Source organism: Vidua chalybeata, chromosome 5 (assembly GCF_026979565.1).
Source record: "Vidua chalybeata isolate OUT-0048 chromosome 5, bVidCha1 merged haplotype, whole genome shotgun sequence".
NCBI lineage: Eukaryota > Metazoa > Chordata > Aves > Passeriformes > Viduidae > Vidua > Vidua chalybeata.
Window position 1 is genome coordinate 347,448 of NC_071534.1, and position 13,616 is coordinate 361,063.

At 42.3% G+C, this 13,616-nt stretch overlaps 1 protein-coding gene across 8 annotated transcripts in view; it reads left to right on the top strand.

The window, feature by feature from the left end:
- The window catches only part of CALD1 (caldesmon 1), a 227,403-nt gene that overhangs the window by 209,643 nt on the left and 4,144 nt on the right, over window positions 1–13,616 (top strand). For 7 of the 8 annotated variants that reach the window (XM_053943508.1, XM_053943505.1, XM_053943506.1 and 4 more), the window contains 6 exons: window positions 763–1,012; window positions 2,809–2,949; window positions 9,495–9,538; window positions 9,639–9,717; window positions 11,060–11,191; window positions 12,151–12,246. In XM_053943508.1, coding sequence (XP_053799483.1) covers window positions 763–1,012; window positions 2,809–2,949; window positions 9,495–9,538; window positions 9,639–9,717; window positions 11,060–11,191; window positions 12,151–12,246 — 742 coding nt within the window. Of the gene's footprint in view, window positions 1–762; window positions 1,013–2,808; window positions 2,950–9,494; window positions 9,539–9,638; window positions 9,718–11,059; window positions 11,192–12,150; window positions 12,247–13,203; window positions 13,292–13,616 lie in introns of all 8 variants that reach the window. The other variant, XM_053943511.1, reaches the window with a different exon arrangement.

Genomic DNA, 13,616 nt, shown 5'->3' on the forward strand with positions numbered 1-13,616 from the left:
AGCTTTCAGTACAAAAGATACAAAAGTACCTTTTGTACTGATGCTACACTATTCTAAGTGTATTTTCAGAGGAAAGGTGACATTTTAATAATGTTGCTAGGTATCCAAGGTACATTTTTTTTTTCTGCTGGGTTTTTGTGTCTTGGTCGGTAGAAGTTGTTTGCTACAAGACCTGATATATGCAGCTCTACACATTTTTTCCTCTGTTTTCCCGATGGAAATGTTTTGTATTGTAAAATGCAGGCGAACCCAATGGGAAGAAATGATGATGTCCAACATCAGTTCAGAAAGCTGAATGATTTCTTTATTATAACTGTGCTATAATACATTAATATACTATTTAAAGGAGATACTAAAACTACATACTTGCTTTCTCTATCATACCTAACTCACTCACAACTCATGACCCTGTTCAGGAGTGCAACCACAGGTGGGTTGGACTGGCCACCAGGCCCAAACAATCCTCACCAGAATCCAAGCAAGCAATCACCCCAGGTAAACAATTCTCCAAACACATTCCACGTGGGAAAACCAAGGAGCAGGAACAGAAATTGTTTTCTCTTTCTTTCTGTGCACCTCTATGAAAAATGCTGAGAGAGAGAAGAACGTGCTGCCACAGTTTTGGACCAGCCATAGCTCGCAAGGAGCAGCGCGTGTCAGAAGGCAGCGCCCGGCCGTGCTGCTGCTGAGCGAGAGGCAGCAGCTGGCGCTGGCCAGAAGGGCGAGCCCCGTGGCACCGCTTCTCCCTCGTTGCCTCCCCAGGCGCTCCGGTGCGAAGGGGGCCGCGGAGGAGGCGAAGCCAGGCGCCGAGGCGCTGAAGCGGCTGGAGGATCAGCGGCGCCGCCGCGGCGAGAACGAGAGCGAGGAGCTGGAGAAGCTGAAGGAGAAGCAGCAGGAGGCGGCGGCGGAGCTGGACGAGCTGAAGAAAAGGCGGGAGGAGCGCCGGAAAATCCTGGAGGAAGAGGAGCAGAAGAAGAAGCAGGAGGAGGCTGAGAGAAAAATCAGAGAGGAGGTGGGTGTGAAGTCCGGAGCGTTGCCCTTGGGTTTACTCCATTGTTGCTGTTTTACTCCCGCTCTCCTCGCGCTAATCGACAGCTCTTTGCAGCGTTGTCTAGTGAAGGCCTGAGGTAAAACATGCAGCATACATGTTATAAATTGAGGCGAATAATTTGTTCAGCCTTTCAAGAGTCAATCAGAAATTTATCACAATCCAGGTGATGCGGCGCTGGATTTCTCCCCAGCCAGCTCCCGGCACCAGGCCACGAGTGGGCTGTTCCCAGAAAGCAGCACAGTCTGGGATACGGCTGTAGGGCTTTGTCTCCACAGCACGAGCTGTTAATCGTCAAGAGCAGGAGCGAGGACAAGGGACAGGTCTTTAGTATGGTTTCCAAAAGGATTCACTCTACGGACGGGTCAGGGAGCACGGGTGTGTAGGGGCTTTTGAACGGGGGCAGTTCAAGGGGAGGGGATAAATCAGCAGCTAATCTGAGCTATCCTGGGGAGCGGTAAAAGGCAGGGTTCACAAAAACATCTCCCAATGAGGGAAGTCGTGGGGGGTGTTGGGTAACATGGACTAATGGGAGATCTTATTTTTTTTCTGAAGGGCAATTCCAAGCAGGGGGTTGGCACCAGGTAGGATTGACAGGGAACTCAGGGTAGATTGGCAGTGGGGTGGGGGGGTATAATTTGGACCAAACCATTAACTTGGGCAATAACAGAACATACCATTAGGAGTGAAAACACACCTCAGCATCCAGGGTATAAAGAAATGTTCTCTTTCTTCATAGGGACAGACAGGACAGGACAGACAGGGCTCAAAACTCTGTTTTCACGAGTCAGGATTTCCTCTGATATAGCTGCAAATTTCTTATCTTCTTGGGGATTCAGAATCTTGGGGCAGTGCTGTAGCCACAGATTTTTTTTTTTTTTTTTTTTACATTATACAGATTGAATTACAAAGTGCATGTCAAAATTTATCTGCTGCAGATGGGCTGGAATGCTAATGTTATATATAGTTACAATGGGCTAGATCTCATTAGGGAGATATTTTTGTCTATTTAAATATTGAGTATCCGACACATCTGTTTTCTTGTACTTCCTCTGCCAAGGGACTCTACAAATAGGATTTCCAAGTCTCTGGTGCATCATTTAGGAATGCTAGTTGTTTGGAAAAGAAATGGTAAATGAATAATACTGATAGTATCTGGCAGCTGAATGCCAATTCCTTTAATGTACTGAGCTCTTTACAGCAGACCTCAGTGGATGCCAACATTGCACAGTACCTTGCTGGTCAGACCCCACTGACCAGTGCTCACACTGGTGTTGCTTTGAGGCCTTCTGGTTTGACTTGTAGCTCATGAAGCAAAACTCATCTCTGGAGAGAGATCTGCAAGCATTTACTCGTGGGTTTCTTGGCCACCTATTGATTTTTCCACGTTAAATATTAACCTTGGCACAGTAAGTGTCAGAGTAGAGGGACAGAAGAACAATACCAATGTGATACATGAGAATACAGAGACACTGAGCTTGAGCCTTTTTCTCTGTTTAAGTGGAACTATCTGACAATAAATTTGGTGACTTTACTGGGAGGAGACACTAGAGCAGCACACACCAATTGTCTTCCTGGCATCCTTAACTCTGTGATGGATTTGCATGAACACCTTTATACATTTCAGGCAGATCACTGAACTATTTCAAGGGATATAAATACCTATTTTTAGAAAATCTGTAAATGTTTGCAGGGCTGCACAGCCCTGCGATGATGATGTAGATTCTGAAAAAAATGAGTAAACATTCATATTTTTCAAGGAGGAAAAGAGGAGGATGAAGGAAGAAATCGAAAGAAGAAGGGCTGAAGCTGCTGAGAAACGCCAAAAGATGCCAGAAGATGGTGTGTCTGAAGACAAGAAGCCATTCAAATGTCTCAGTCCTAAAGGTTCATCTCTTAAGGTAACCTCCCCAGTAGCATCTATATAGGACATAAAAAGCAGTGGGGTTTGTAGTCCAAACCAACAGTCCAACACCAAAAGCAATGTTGAAATACTTGTAATGAAACCCAGGAAAATGCTTTGATAGACTTAGCCTGAAACCTATAGCTGAAAGACTTCATTCATTGGGATGATCGAAAATCAGAGTTCCTTCCTAGAAATAGAGAGTAGACTGGCAGCTGTCTCTTCTTGATGAAGAATCTCCAAAAAGGATTTTCACCTCCACGAGAAAATGATTTTTGAAACTTAGGGTAGTGATACTGTGTTGTTTTAAATTTATTATAGGAGTGATTTGTGAACTGGAGTAGAATCACAGAATCATTTAGGTTGGAAAAGATCTCTTAAGACCATTAAGTCACAAATGTTCTCTCACTCCTTCCACATCCACAGTTATTTTCTTGCTTGCCAGATTACTTTGTCCTTAAGCATATTCAGCCTAATCATCATTAATTGTAACTGACCTGTATGGGAATTCTAGCTTATGTCTAATCCCCCTAAAAATAACATCTAGAAGTACTGGGCTGGATTTCATCTTCTTACATAACAAAAAATACAAACCTCACCTTTCTGTTGCTGCAGGATTTCTAAATGGTCTTTTGTGGCCTATATTATATTAGAAGTGTGATAAATCAATTAAATGGTCTTTCAGCATGGAACAGGAATCCTGGCCCCACTGAAATTATTGGGAGTATTGTTTTGGAATTCAGTCCACTTGCTTTCTCAGCTCAAGCTCAAACTGCAGATCTATTAATGTTTTCAAAGTTCTTTTCCTTTTTTCTTTTCCTTTTTTCATTTTGTGTCATTAGCCATTTAAGAATCCAAAACATTTGTCAAAAAGGCCACTTAGTGGGAAATAGGAGAGAAAATAACCAGTTAGGAGCTCATTGAACTATGAATTGGATCTCCATGAAATTAAAACTGTAACTGTTGACTGAAAAATTGCATTTGGACAAAATTAGCTTTCCACTCACAGAGAGCTACTCTTTGATCCAGTCTGGGGATTTGGGTCTGTTTTGGGTCCAGTTCTAGCAAATACTGTGTCCAAATGTTTTTGAATGGACTCGCCTTTTGCTTCTAAGATACATTTGAACCTGAAATACTGGGACAGAATGCACACAGTTGTAAACAAAGTTTGCAAATCTTCATGACTTTGATTAGTTAAACCTGGTCTTGCCATTTTGGTTACTAAAGATGATGTCTATAACAGACACTATAAATGTACATCTTCTTCCCAGCCCTCCTGGGAGGGCTTCCTTTTCTTCTGTTTATTGAGATGCCTTTTATGACACACATTTGGAGCTTTAATTCACAGAAGGCTCAGAATGGAGGAAATTGTACTTGAAAACAAAAGTAAAAAGAATATAGATCCTAGTTTTGGGGAAAGTGTGAAAACACACTGGGCTTGGCAGGAGGCTGAAAGCCTTCAGATACCTTTTGTACTGGTGCTACACTATTCTAAGTGTATGTTCAGAGGAAAGCTGACATTTTAAAAATCTTGTTAGGCATCCAATGCACATTTTTTTTTTTCTGCTGGGTTTTTGTGTCTTGTTCGGTAGAAGTTGTTTGCTACAAGACCTGATACATGCAGCTGTACACATTTTTTCCTCTTTCTCTGTTTCTGTCTTTGAGAAATTGGTGATACTCTACAGATTGCAGTCCAGTGTCTGTGGGTGGCCAGTGTAGATATGTAATGTTGTAGAAGTTCACACCCCAAACTGTTTCTTGGCATTCTGTGGTCAAGAGCTGAGGGGAGAGTAATCTCAGTTTATTAACCTGAGGTGAAATGTGATGTCGAAATCCAGTTGTTAGAAGACAGTCTGTTTTGTTACCTGTAATTTGGACTGACTTCCCAGGCTGGTCTCAGCCGGTTGGCACACAGCTTTCTCGCTGTCTGCCCTGCACTGCCCAAGTTATCTTTTGATTTGTAAAGCATCTGGCACAGGTTCTCTCCTGTGATGGATGCATCATCTCAGATCTGCCATGAGTCATGTGAGAATCCCAAATGCACAGTTGTGGGTGGGTGGTTGGAATGAATACCGAAAACAGGGAGGCTCAGTATAAAAATAATGTATGCTACATGTGCACATTCTGACTTCTCCTGGGTAACAATCTGGCAAAGCACCTTTTTACTCCTTCCCTGTCCTTCCTGATGTGATAAGCTTTTGGGAAGAAGGAGAAGTTCATAGGTGTGGCTAGTGTGAGGAAAGCAGGGTGTGCTGATTGCCAAGGGAACGACAAGAACAAAGGAAAGGAGGGAGCTTAACGGAGCAGCAGTGAGAAAGCTGTGTGCCAACCGGCTGAGACCAGCCTGGGAAGTCAGTCCAAATTAAAGGTAACAAAACAGACTGTCTTCTAACAACTGGATTTTGACTTCAAGTTTCACATCAGGTTAATAAACTGGGATTACTGTCCCCTCAGCTCTTGACCACAGAATGCCAAGAAACAGTTTGGGGTGTGAACTCCTGTAACTCAGAACTGAGAGACAAAGATGTGCAGCTCCTCTCCACGTATGACACAGCTCATGGATGCCCAAATGTAAATGTACATATATGAACATGGACAAAATACACATATCTGCTTCTATTTAGGAAAACCTGCTGTGATTGTCTAGTCTGGCCTCTAAAAATCACAGTGCTGACAACTCCTGTTGTTTTAACTGGTAAATACAGTGTTTCCCTCAAACCCGAGACAATACTTCAGCAGAGCTACCACAGTGTGGAGTCCTCGCAGTGACAGCACGAGGGTTGGATCCTTCTGAGGGGACAGTGAAAAGAAAACATGCCAAGCAAATATAGGCCAAGTTCCTCCCTAGCTCAGGGACAGAAGCAGCTTGGATTTCTCAGGGCTGGGTGGACACCCTGTGGGCTGCAGTGGTACCAAACTTCTGTTCAACCTCTGTCCTGTATCTTGTTATTTTTTTTTTAATAAGGACAAAGCCTGGAACAAGCTCTGCTGCTCTCCCATCTGCCTCTAGCTTGTCCTTTCCCTAATTTAGTTAATGCAAAACATGATGCATTCAAAGAATGACATTTCCTGAAAAATCTTTGATCATTTTGCTTTTCAGACGAGTTCATTCCTCATATTTTCTTTGAGAAGGAAGGTTACTGAGCCCTTGTGTTCTATTCTCTGGGTTAATCAGGAGAGAACAGTACTAAGTCTCCTCTTGGGGATGAGCACCACCACTAGAGAAATGCAAAAGCAGTTAGGTGTTGAGGGGAGGCAGCAATGGCAGGAGGCTGGGATATCCCTGTATTTGGAGGAAATGTCTCCTGGGAAACGGCTGATGTGGCAGCCAGCACTCTCTGCAATTGCTGACAGCTAACCCAGAAGAAAGGACTTTTCAGAGACAATTTTTTTCTTTAAAGACCTGTCTTGTCCTATCTCATTATTGCTCTCAATACCTGACAGCTGGGGCAGTGACTGGACACAATCTTCCTAGTTCTTCCTAGACAAGCTATTCTTGAGGGAAAACAGAATGGTAAGAACAGGACATGTGACGTTTGTTTTTCCCCATCTTTGATGCTGATGGCAGCACTCGAGTCTGGTAGGTAAACTGAGCTAAACTGGCACACTCTGCTCAGGTGCTGCTGACAGCAGGGAAAAGCATAACTGTGCTTAATGAAGCAAGAGACTGTGTGAGCCACTCAGGGAGGAAAGGAGAAGCCTCTCCCAGGGACTACTGCTCCAGTGGATTACCACTAGGTCCTTCCACATGTTGGATATGAGGCAAAATCAAAATACAGGGTTTTCTGTGCTTGTTTTTTATTCCATTTCTTCCTCGACACTTTTTTTTTTTTTTTTGATGATAGATCCGTTTACAAGTTTGTGTTGCATGACATCCAATGCACAGTTTAAAACTCCAATGAATCAATGTAACACCTTTCAATGAAACAAGTTTTACTGGGAATATCCAATGGTTTTTGTTTCCCAAGTCATGGTCTCATATTATGTGTTAACTAATTTTTTCTGGTCGTAATTTAATTAGAGGCTGGCAGGTTGACTTTTTTGAGTTTGTGTGTGTTCTGAAAGTATTCCACGGTCAGAAAACATAGTCCAAACTATTTAACAAGATCCTGATAAGATGAATGCAGTAAAAAGATTATTCTTATTTCCTGGTCTGAAACTGAGAAAGCATCTTGAATTTTATGTTAACCACCTTGCTTTGCCTGTTTCTTTTACAGATCTATTTTGTCATACTGTTTACTGTATGTGGCAAACGTTTTAAATTCTTTGCATGGAGTTTGTGTGATATGCAGTGGGTAAATGACCTTTAGATGTTGCTGTGCAGTCCAAATGTGTTTGACTTCTATGTTGAATACACGTGTTTGTTTGCTCTAGGTGTATTCGATGTCTGCTTCTGCTATCTTTTGAGGAGGATATTCTAGAATATATCCTCACATAAATGTGCAGAAGGTATTTTATCCTTCCATGCAAGGCACCTGCTTCCCCAGCCAGAGGGCCTTGCTCAGCTCTGAGGGTTTCTTCCTAACTCTTTCTTGTTTAGTTTCTGGTTTTGCTTTTCCACTCTCCTCTTCTGAACAGCCCCTGACTTTTTCCTGATCCCACAGCTGGTGCTCTGTGAACTGCTGTTACCAGTGGGGAAAGAACGACCCCACTTTTATCTTTTTACTACAACCACAAGAAAAATGTTCCTCTTCCTTCCCAACTCTTTCACCAGTGCCCACTGTAGCCCGCTGTGCAGAAGCATCTCTCCTACCTGCACATAAAAAGAGTGTGAAGGTCCTGTAAATGAATTATTAAGCAGTTGCCTTGAGTCCTGGTTCTTTGAGAGAGTCCATATTATTCGTCCTTGCTGCCCACCAGGGTTTCACTGATGCAGCTGGGGACAGTCTGGGGGTGAACTTGCTCTTGCTGGACTAACTCATCATTCTGCTGCATTGCTGGTTATGACCCAGAAATCAGCGCTGGGGGAAACTTCTACTGTACCACAGCAGAAGCGAGGCGATGTGTTTTACGTGACCATCCATGTGTTTGGTCACTTTTGAACCATTTAGCTGCTCGTTTTGTGGCACTGCCAGCTGCGTGTCCTCTGGGTGAGAGAGCTGTAACCTTTTCCTGCGGGTGTGCAGGGCTCCTGCTTCTGCCGGTCTTTTGCTGCCACCTCGTGACATCCTTCCACTGAAACAGGGGCTTTGTCCTGGCAAAGCCCATCTTTGCACTCAGGACTGCTTTTAGCTCGTGTTTTGGCGACTAAAGCTGGTAATGGGAATGATTCTGTAAATTGTTTGTACGTTTTAGAGCGTCAGAGGTGCCTTTGAGCTGGACGGGTGGTAGCTGGAGTTCCTCCAGTGAGCTCCTTTGGCAAATTCTGCACTCAAGTGAACTGCCTGCTTGCAAGGGCTTGAGAAATAAACTGTGCATGCCCTTTGATGGGACTGCTGTGGGATTTAGTATTCTGGGATAGCCTTGGATGCTAAAGGCACTGAAGAGAACCATTTAAAGGAATGACTGTCATTGCCTTGTTTTAAAGGCCTGAATGCCAGAGCAGTCACGGTTAAAGTAAATTGAAAATAGAGAGCCCCTGCTGAGACTGGGGAATCCCAAGGAATCCAGCCAGGCTGATTATTAATCATTTCAATCCCCTGGAGCTGCTTGCATGTATTTTACTTTTAAGTGAAACTGTAGAGCCTGGCACGGAGAAGTGGAACAATGCAATGTTGATAAGACTTGAGGAAGTTTGATGAAAATATTTCTTGACCCAGAATACAAATAGATGCACATACTCCCCATCTCCCTACCCCCAAAGGAAAATGTTTTAAAACTTTATTCAGGGATGTAGTTTTTTGTTTTCAAAGTATTGAGAGATTTGACAGAAGTCGTATGAGATTTTCATGAGTCTTCCTCCCTGGAGATGTCACAATACATTCCTATTTACAGAGTAGAAAATAATGATGAAATGTATACCAGTTTGTATAATAACAGCTGGTAGATACTGATTCAGCAGTGACCCTGCCTGAACATGAGCAGGGTTTACACTGATGGGTTTTTTGGAGCCCAAATTTAAATGGATCATGTCCTCCAAAGACATGTGTAAGGGAGGCTTTGTGGCTGAGTTCCAAAGCTGGCCTAGTCTGATCCCCCAGCTCAGAAAATCTTTATTAAATTTGCTGCTGTCTCAAGAGATACATACTTGCTCTTGTGTGGAAGATATGAGGATGACATAGGTTTTTGTGCATATCAATCCTTTCCATGAGATAGACGTCCCTTTTCTTCTTTCTGTCTTGTTCATTTATTCTCTTGTTACGTATGAGGCACTGAAGAAATGTGTAGGATGCAAACATTCACGCAGAAAATATATCCATTTTTATGAATCTGTAGCATAACAGGCTCCTATCTATAAAACCTTTGTGTGCATCTGTGAAATTTCTGTTGGAATGTATTTCTTTCAGATTGACTTTTTTGACATTCAAAATTTTGACATTTCAGGCTAGCCTTGTACAGGCTGACTCTTTATTAACTTAAAGCTTTTGTTCCTCTCTTTTCTAGATAGAGGAGCGAACGGAATTTTTGAACAAATCTGCTCAAAAGAGGTAAAGCAAAGAAACAGTAAGTTCAGTTCAAACAGCAGTGTTTAAGTGGAGAGAATAATAATTCTTGCCTTTTTTTTTTTTTTTTTTTTACTTCCTATAGTGGTATGAAGCCCACCCAGACAACAGCAGTTGTCTCAAAGATTGACAGTAGACTTGAGCAGTACACTAGTGCAATTGAGGTAAGTTAATTCCAGTAAATGGATCTAGTTACTAATGGCTTTGGGGCCTTTAATCAGCCTTTGTTTTGCTGTTCAAGAATTGCAGGTTTTTTTGATCACAAACTCTTCTTTAATGTGACTTCAAGAACAAAGTGCTTGAGGCACATCTGTAACCAACATCTAGAGATGTATCTAAACAAAATCTCAGATTTGTGTCTTCCCTTTCATGCTGCAATTTACTCTGTTTTGTAAGCTTGCAGTAGCTTTGGAGGGTTCAGTCATCATCCTGAGTGACAGTCGCATCCTCTGCTTGGCTGATGAGAGACCTGTCAGCACAGAGCTGATGGTTATCCTGAGCAGAGCTGACCCAGCAGCTTATTTAGGAGAACACAGAGCTGGCTCTGTGCTGCTGGCTGCCACCTGACAGTGGAATTCCTTGGCAAAGACATACTCTGCAAAGAACTAGTTAAGCAGTGACAAAAGGGAAATCAAAATCACATTAAAATGCAGAACCTGACCCCAGGTGATTTTGACAATTGTGCCTAAGAGCCAGAACTCAGGGCTTTTTCTGTCCATAGTCCAAGGTAAGGTAGGAGATTGATACCACTGTATCCAGCTGCCTGACTTAAATATTTCCTTTGCTGAGTTTCTGATTTGTCCACAAGTTGCCAAATCTGCCTTGCTTTGCAATTAGAGAAGCAAAGCATCACTCATACAGGTTCTGATTCTCATCCAATCTATGATTTGTAAAATGTGCAAGAATTTTGAAAAGAAGAAAGAGGATGAATTTGGCCTGGTGTTTTTAGTAACCATGCAAAAGACACATTTGCCCCAAAAAAACACCCAAAAACTCCTACCCAATTCTCCACTCTTTGAAAGAACACCTTGTTTCAAACATAATGTAATTGCTGAGATTAACCCCTAGAATGCTGAGGTTCAGTTGTCTGGAGCAGATGGAGCAGTCTGATGCTGAATGACAGAACAGACTTTCCCCCTGCCTCTGCAAAAGGATTCCCCTAGCTCAGTCCCTAAAAGAGCCAGGCTTCCAGGAGCCAGGTACTAACTGAGATTTTAAAGCCTTGGAGCAGTTGTGTGCAGAGCTGAGGTTTGCCATGGGTTTTAGAAAGGCAATAAACACAAAAGTAAGAGAGAGAGTGCCACTTTCACAGCTGCTGGTATCAAGGGCACGACTGCAAATTGGAAAGGGGAGAGAATCTCAGTGGCACCTCCTGAGCTGGGTGCTCCTTCTCATCTTTGCATGATCAGTGCCAGAACCACATAGAAATGCTGCATTCCCCAGAGTCAAACCACCCTGCAAATCCAGCTCTTAATGCCAACACAACTGGCCCCAATTTTTCCCCAGGGCACAAAGGCTTCAAGACCAGCTAAAGCTTCCGACCTTCACGTTCCAGCTGAGGGTGTCCGTAATATCAAGAGCATGTGGGAGAAAGGGAATGTTTTCTCATCACCTTCTGGGACAGGAACACCAAATAAGGTATGTGTTTAGTTATCCTAGTGATTATGAAGAATTATGCTCTGGACCTGACCTTGCATTTGTGTTTCTGTGAGTAAGCCTGTCTGCTCCTTCACGTTACTGGTGAAGAATATCCCAAAGGATCCTGAAGACCTCAGAAATCCACAAGATGGTGTGGCTGCAATATTGAGTATAATGGAAGAATTTAGTGACCTACTGAGCTCAGTTATGAGACATTCCAGAGCCACATCAGATATCTTAGAAAAATACATCTGGGTCATTCAAGCAGAGTACAAAGAAATTCTTTGAGTAGGGCAAAATTCTTTTGGGGAGCAGAAGAGCTTTGAATAGGCAGGATAGTGATGATATTTTCTAGATAAGTCATAGAAATATTTGTGAGACCTTTATCTTTTCTGTGTAAATCCTTAAGGCAACATTTTCTTTCTATAAATTGATGTGAGTTGCTGGGCATTTATCATAGGCAAAAAGATGAGCCATGGACTGAAGTGGGTTATTACAGAGAGTAATTCAATTTTAACCATTTGTTCTAGCCTTTTAAAGATTTAATGTTTTAAATTTTAGGCCACTTCTCTATTGTGTACTTCTTTTGAAAAAAAAAATTAGTTTAACAGAGAAAAAAAGTAGATTTGAACTGATGTCTCTTCTATTAAGCTAAAGATTTTTGGAGTTTGGGCTTGTGGTAGAAACAGCCTGTTTATGTCTGACATTTATTACTGGGGTAGCGGTAAAGTGGAGATGTTTTTGTCAGTCCACGTATATAATTTTTGAAAACTAGAGAGCAGCAGCACTGTGTAATTAATAGGGACGAAACCTGCAGAGCACATAGGATGTCTCTGACCATGGGCTCAGTGAGGACCTCTCTATTAAACCCCAGCTTGGCTTTGCTTTTAAATCTAAACACGGTAAACAGAGCAAAAGCCATTCTGAAAGTCTTCTGATTGGATTTTATCATTTTGCAGGAAACTGCTGGACTGAAGGTTGGTGTCTCCAGTCGTATCAATGAGTGGTTGACCAAGACCCCAGAGAGCAACAAATCCCCTGCTCCAAAACCTTCCGTAAGTAAACTTGGAACAACCATCTCTTCAGTAGGTGGGCTCTCTCCTGGGGCAGAGGGTGCTTCCTCCACCAGCTGATGGCCTTTGGAGGAACTCTGCTTTGTGTGCTCTTGGCAGCTCACAGCCCTCTGGCTGCTGACTCCTTGTAGTCAGCAAATGGGGAGAGGAAACAGGGCAGTTTTCACCTTAAAGCTCAGAGAAGCACTTCTCTGGTGAAGGATGACTTTAATTTGCCACCTGTGAAAGGCTCACCATTAATTTTGAGATTACCAGCCACAGACCCCAGACTGCAAACTTACACACACTTGGAGTTTGGCCCTTGCCCTGTAAAAATCTTCCAAGGATGGTTTAAAACACAACTGAAATAATTTAGTTCTTTATGAGCTTAAATGTAACTCCTGCTGAAGGCCCTTTAGCCTTTCCCATTAGTTCAGCAAGAATCAGAGCAGAAAATGCTGTCGAGGTAATAAACTGGGAATGTGGGAAGCAGCAGTGTGGGAGGAACAGGAAGAGGTAACTGTGGGATGGGGAAGGGTAAGGATGAGGAGCGGGAACATAAATATCCATATGGAGAATCATTTGTGATGTTAATGATTCAACTGCAGGATTTTGTTAAAGAACTGGCTTCTTCCCATATAATATGTGCTTTAATATGTGCTAGAGTATTATATTTAGCAATAAACATACATAATATATTGCATTTATCCTTATGCAGTGTTTTTCTGCCAGTTCACCTGCCCTTTATAAAAAGTGCAGCCTGAAAAACACTTTCTCGATTCACACTCCTGTTTGTCCTAAAGAGGAGCTTGACATTTGAAGCACTGTCCACTATAGAATCTGCCTCCAGATTTTTCTCTCCTTTTAATTTGCATCTTTTAGACCATGTAAAACTAATCTCTTGTTTTTCCCTCACACGACTGTTTCTATCTATGTCTTAATTTCCCTCTTTCTCAATAGATTGTTCTTTCTTCTTTCAATGTCTCTGCTCGAAGGAACACGCCCTCCTCCTATTCTTCTTTGGGGGTCTGTTTGCTAAGTTGGTCAGGTAAACCTGTTTATAATTGACTATGAAGGTTTATATACATCTATAATATGTGATTTTTACTTTTTTTTAGTCAGGATAAATTGTAGGGAAGACTAGAATTTCTTTTTTAGCAAATAACTTCTCACCCTCATCACATTCCACCAAAGTTAAGAAATGTTCAAAGTTTTTGTGACCATCAGGATTCTTGTGGATTTTGGAAAAATACTGAATTCAAGGCAGAGCAAAGATTTCAGTTTTACAGTGAACCAAAGTCACAGATCCCAAATTATTTCAGGACTATGGAAGTAGATTTGTTCACTGCAAATGGCTTTGTAATAAGGTCAAA